Below are 6,239 nucleotides of genomic sequence, written 5' to 3'. Positions count from 1 at the left end.
CCTTCTCCTCCACCCCTCTGATCCTGGGAAACCACAAAGGGGAGGATACCCTGTTTTTACACAGTGAATACCCCATCATGGTGGTTTTGGTGGGGGTTGTAGAGCTACTCATGGGAGGGGCAGGTCCAATGAGGGTTGATCCACACTTGTTCAAGCAGCTATATTTTGGCTATTTGAAAGGAGAGGAGGGTAGTTGAACACTCTGGGAGGTGCTGACCCCTGAGCTCTTTACAGAAGAAGATGCAATAAGGATTCTATCTATCTATCTATCTATCTATCTATCTATCTATCTATCTATCTATCTATCTATCTATCTATCTATCTATCTATCTATCTATCTATCTATCTATCTATCTATCTATCTATCTATCTATCTATCTATCTATCTGTTCTGAGGCAAACATGTGGGGGACAGTTGGACGCAGTGTGAGGGCAGATGTCAGTCACAGTGAACTTTTTAGTGTGAGAGGCAATAGACCACTTTACAGCCCCGTTCTATTGTCATTCATTTGCTCCAGGCAGGGTTCCTTCATTTTACTGAGAGCATCCAGGCTACGAGACAGAGACAAGTCACCGGAGATGGAGTAGCAAAGACTTTTCTGTTTTTAATTCTACCTTTTATTTGAATTCTAGCTGCATCATGATGCCATTTTTTTTTCCTGTAGAGCTTTACCACAAGAGATTGTTCAATGCATGGGAGGGTTTTGTTTTATTTTTTGTTTTGTTTTAGCTGTAAAACAACAGAAATATGAATAATAATACTTCATAATTAATATAACATGTGTAATTCAGATACTTGTCTCAATAATATTTCTGTGCAGTTAAAATAACTAATATGCTGTATATATATTTTTAAATGAACCAAGAATCATATTTCTTTTTCATGCAATCATTTATTTTCACAAATTAAGAAAAAAGTAAAGCTTGAAAAGGGGACCAGTGTTGTTGCTTTGCTTTGCAGACGTCTTGAAAATAAAACACATGTATATATTAAAAAGGGAAATATAATTTACATTAAATGTAAGAAAACAAAAACAGGAGTGTATTTTTTTTAATAATAATAATAATAACACCTAGAGTGACTAAATCAGGCTATTGTAGAGCGATAGATAATAGCATTTATACATTACATAAATAGATGCCATACCATTTAAATAATTGTGTTTGGATTTAAATAAGGCTGTACAATAACCATCTATTTTCCCTCTTTTTCTTGGTTGTCTAGTTCCAGGGCCTATAATCAGAGTTTAAAACTGTTAACCCGGTATAATTTGGAAATCTCTGCCCTGCTGGGTTCTTCTGTGCCTTTTGGATTTCCTTCGCTGGGAGCCCGGAGTGGTCTTCCAGTCCAATTTCCGAAGAAGAAGAAACAGTGAGAGTGTCGATTTGTGTCTCTAAAGGAAGAGAAGGCAATAAATTACAGTTTAGCAAAAATGCATCCCTAATTTCCACATTGAAAGAAAAATAAAGAAGCAAGGAGGTTATAGAAATTTCTACTACAAATACACTAAAAAAAATCTCGTTACTGCCACAACATAGACTGAAACTGTCTCAATTTAATTCAGCTCTTCATGCTTCTGAGGTTTACTATTTTTTTAGCTACATTTGTTAGCCTAAATATGAACGAAAACAAAATAAGCAAACCAATTTGCAAATAAAAATATTCTTACTTTTGTGGATTGACTCGTGGTATTTCAGCTCCTGCTCCTCCTGAAAAGCAGCCCCGCACAGCTCGCACTGGAACGGCTTGTCCCTGGCGTGGGTCCGGCGGACGTGGCTATCGTGGGCGGCGTGGGAGGCGAAGGCCTTCCCGCAGTGCTTGCATTTGAAGGGCCTCTCTCCGGAGTGCTGGCGAATGTGCGTGCGCAGAATACTGGAGGCAGTAAAGGCCTAAAAGAGAGAAGTTGTATTTATGAAAAAATTTAAATTAAATAAAATACTGTGTTTTTATGACCAACAGGCGCGTGAAGGGATTTACAACAAATTTATTTTATGCTGTGAGTTCAGAAAAAAAAAAAAGAGTCGGGAAACGAAACGAAAAATGAGGGGCGCATTCAAAAGGAAACAACTTGGTTCTTCGCACGACCGTAAATATAAAAAGCCTATATAACTTCGCGGGACAAAAGTCTACGTGGAACATCTGGCGATAATTGGCCTGGAAGTGGCTCCGAGGAGCGTGCCTTTCGCGAGGCACAATGAACAAGGGCGCGTGGCGAAAGCACCGTGAAACAAGGAGACCAAAAGGTTTCAAGCATGGAGCTGGTCCGAGAAACCCGAGGAGAACTTAAAAATACTTTGTGAGTATTTCAATTTTTTATTGTTTCAAATAGAATATATATATATATTGCAGATAAAGTCTCTGTTTAACGGACACGGCTTAAGCCTGGACCAAGGTATAAGCATATAAAAAATAAGTCATTTATTTTTAACTTGTTTCTGTATTAAAACCTAACAAAATGCCGTATTATACTATTTCTATACTTTTCAATATATTATTGTAGATTAAAAACGACATCATACTTCAGGGTGAAAACTAAATGCAGTGTCAGTTTTTTTTTTTTTTTTAAGTGTAACGTTGTGTTTACATCGTAAATCTTTCTTTCCCCTTCATTCTTCTACGCCGCCTAAAACGAAAATCTAGTTGATGTAAGCTTTTAAATGAGTTGGCATATACTTTGCATATTTGTATCTGAAAAAGACGTGTGGAAAATGTGTAAGAAAAAAGTGAAGCTGGTTTGAGTGACTGAGAAAATGCAATTGTTATAATAAAGAAGGGGTGGGGGGAACATGTAGACTTACAAATTCTGAAAAGCACAGATCCCAAACAAAATCACAAATAATGAAAAAGAAGGAGCAAAACTAATTAGATTAGACCAATATCTAATTGTAATTAAAATAACTGTTATGGAGTTAACGAATCACAGCAGTATAACAGAAATAATTAAGGATGGTAATGTAATTTATTCACAAATATGGGTACAATCACACCATGCACACCTATAGGCCTTTAAACTAAATAATTTACTTACTTTTTTGTTACAGTTATGCACGTGGATTTGCTTACTCATTTATGCCAATCTTTTGAATATTCTCTTTTTGGCCTATATTTTTTTTGCACAAAACCCACGGCTGCAATGTGAAAGAATGCTTAGGGTAAACTCTTGAATATTTCTGTGTCTTTGAATGACAGTAGTTATTTTTATTTAGTCAAATATATCAACCTGTTTATTTCTTACCTTAAGGCAATAAACTGAATTGACCTCATCTTACCTTGTTGCAGTAGACACACTTGTATGGTCGCTCTCCAGAGTGGACCCGCATGTGTTTGTTAAGACTGGAGGACTGGGAGAAACTCTTCCCACACACGGAGCACTGCACATGAGACATTTAATGCATTTAATACGCTTTACCAGAATAAAAAAGAGAGAGAAAATGGATGGAATTATTTTAGTGACTATTATAATGTGCCAGGAATAGTTTCACTTTGCTGCTTCATTTGTTACCACCAATCATTCAGATTGCATAGTTTGGTTAAATTCATTCTTAGTTGACCAAATAATATGAGAATGACATTTATTATTTATCCATTGCCAGAGTAATCCACTTTTTAATAAACCATAAAGAAATAAAAATAAAAATCTGGCATGTGCCGCCTCGCTGACTCTTAGGAGCTGTTCTTTCAGCACCAACATCAGCATAACACCGATGGTTCAAAGAACGTAGCTAAATGCGAGGCCACAGTGTTTGAATTCACTCTACCTTGTGAGGTCTGTGTTTTTCGTGCACATGCAGGATGTGGATCCTCAGCCTGTCCCTCTTCTCGAAGGATCTGTTGCATAGGTGACAGGGAAACTTCCTGTCCCCCTGGTCGACGCAGCGTGTGTATTTCAGGTGTTTGTCTCTGTAATATTTATATGCGAACACCTTCCCACATCTGTCGCACTTGAAGCCCTCCCCTGAATCTGCAGAAATTAGAATTTATTTCAGTGGTTTGTAATGGAGACCAAGTGAACACAGAAAAGATCTGGGGATGCTGTAGATTGAGACCTTCAGTTGGAAAAACACTGTTGTTGTTGTTGGTGTCCTCTCTGGGGTCCTTCAGTGTGAGCGGGATCCCAAGAAACTGTGTGTAACAGTCTCCGTACCACACCAGAAGCTCCTGGCCTGGTGTGATCTCCTTGCAGGCTTCATAGAAGATCTGACCCTGGACCTGCACCGCAATCAGGTTCTGCTCCTCAGGAAACCGAGCGCACTTCACCAAAGACATCCAGTTTCCAAAAGCGCCTCTGCCGTCCACAAAGTGACTCAGCCGACCGTTCTCAAACACCTGGAGGAGAGCAGAGGCTGACGTCAATGTCAAACATGACGCAGCAGTTGACTGCAATATGTTATTTTTGAAAATACAACAGCATCACCTCCCACATTAGAGTGTTGTCGTCATATGTTTTTATCTCACTGGTGTTCACAAGTTTTCCTTGGAAAGGTCCGAAACGCGAGCCTTTGGGAATGCTGACCTTATCTGTGAAAATTCCACAGTGGTAAGTGTTTCCCCACGGAGCCTGGAGGACAATCAGTCCTGCAACACAGAAACGGTGTTCAAAACGCCTTATAACGCAGGACTAGAAAATATAAAAGATGGTTCTGTCTTACCTTCTGGGAGCTCAAGGGATTCTTTGTCCAGTAGGGAGATGGAGGGATCAGAAGCTGAGAGGATAACAACAAAAGGAAAAGCAGGAACAAACAATTAATGGACGGATGGATATTTATAAAATAGAATATATTTTATAACTCTATTTTGTATGAGGGATTGAGTAAATAATTTGTATTATTGGTTTATTTATTTGCTTTTATATGTTTATATTTGTATTTATTGTATTTATTCCAGTTTTATTTAAGCTAACAAATAAGTGACCAAATATATAAATATACACTTGGCACATTTCTTATTTGTTGAATTACGGCCTGAAATAATGAAATTACATAAATAATAAGATTTTAAAACATAGAAAAAACGTTTTCTTTAGTAACGTACATATTTAATTATTTGATTACTAATTTAATAAATCGTTCTCTTTGTGAATCATTACACAAATAATGATTTATTTCAATTTAATGTTTTTATTACAGTTTCATTAGAACGATAACATATCTATATATCTACATGGAGCTTTTTATTGGATTGTGCTACTTTTGGGCTTAAATACAGTCATTTAGTTCAGCAAATATTTAATTGTTTATTAAATAAATTACTGACAAATTCATCAAATTAACGATTGGCTTATTATTTTTAATGTAAAGATAGAAATAAGATTTTTGTTTCCCCTCAAAGGGGCAAGTTTATTTGAACTGTCTTTGTCCATTAAAATTGTGCATTAAGTAGAAATTGTACCGAAAATTCAAAAGCGCCTCACCGAAGTTTTCCTGCAACGTCAGTCCTGATATAGCGTGGCCCCCGCTGCTCTCCTGGCCCCCAGAGTAACCATAAAGCACAATGAACAAGTCCTCCTCGCTGAAGTTAAAGGATGTGACCCTTTTCTCCGGAGACAGGTCGACAGTGCTCTGCCGAAACAAACTCTCCTTGGGCGGTGTGTTGTTGGAGGACTTGGCGGATGGAGACGGGACGCTGGACGGGTTGCTGAAGTCCGATGACAGCGGGCCGGCGGCGTGCTCCGTCACCACCGCGGCCAGCTCCTCCGGCCTGGGGTGCAGCACGTGTCCGGGAAACATCTGGCTGGTGCACGGCAAGCCCGACGCGCTGTGACCGAGGAACGGAGCCGCGCCTCCGTGAAACCCGAGGGGGAGAGACGCCCGGGCGTCCGACACCAGTCGGCCGAGCGACTTGAGCGGGTGGAGGAGGGTGTGTGTCCGTGGGAAGAAGTCCATGTAGGGATAGGGACTGGGGAAGAATCCCCGGACGGGACTGCCCTTCAGCATCTCGGCTTGGTAGCTTTTCTCCTTCAACATTGCGAGGACCCCGGAGACGGACACTGACATGAGCTCAAGGAGCGTAAAGGTTCAAACAGGGACGGATTCTTCAGAGGATGTAGGGAAGAGAAAGAGAGGTGAGCGTTAAAGTTTAATGCGTTCAATCAATCGAAAAAAAGACAGGAGCGTGAGCATATCTGGGCATGCTTCCGTTGCATTTGTTCGCAAAAAGTAAAATTCATAATTCTTTTTTTTTTTTTTTTCTTATCCTATTCCTGCATGTTGGGCAAACTGCAGGATTCATTTGCAGTTTG

The 6,239-nt window shown here is 39.4% G+C and overlaps 1 protein-coding gene across 1 annotated transcript; it reads right to left on the bottom strand.

Annotated features, from left to right (window-relative positions):
• Positions 1-1,104: 1,104 nt before the first annotated feature.
• prdm14 (PR domain containing 14) lies at positions 1,105-5,994 on the bottom strand. The gene is made up of 8 exons (XM_032552197.1): positions 5,412-5,994; positions 4,651-4,704; positions 4,416-4,576; positions 4,048-4,327; positions 3,760-3,962; positions 3,271-3,372; positions 1,671-1,890; positions 1,105-1,394 (listed from the first exon to the last, which is right to left on the bottom strand). Exons 1-8 carry the CDS (start codon positions 5,992-5,994, stop codon positions 1,222-1,224), a joined length of 1,776 nt encoding a protein of 591 aa, XP_032408088.1. The 3' UTR covers positions 1,105-1,221.
• Between the last annotated feature and the right edge of the window lie 245 nt (positions 5,995-6,239).

Source organism: Xiphophorus hellerii, chromosome 21 (assembly GCF_003331165.1).
Source record: "Xiphophorus hellerii strain 12219 chromosome 21, Xiphophorus_hellerii-4.1, whole genome shotgun sequence".
Classification (NCBI taxonomy): Eukaryota; Metazoa; Chordata; class Actinopteri; order Cyprinodontiformes; family Poeciliidae; genus Xiphophorus; species Xiphophorus hellerii.
This window is presented reverse-complemented; position numbering and strand designations above follow the sequence as displayed.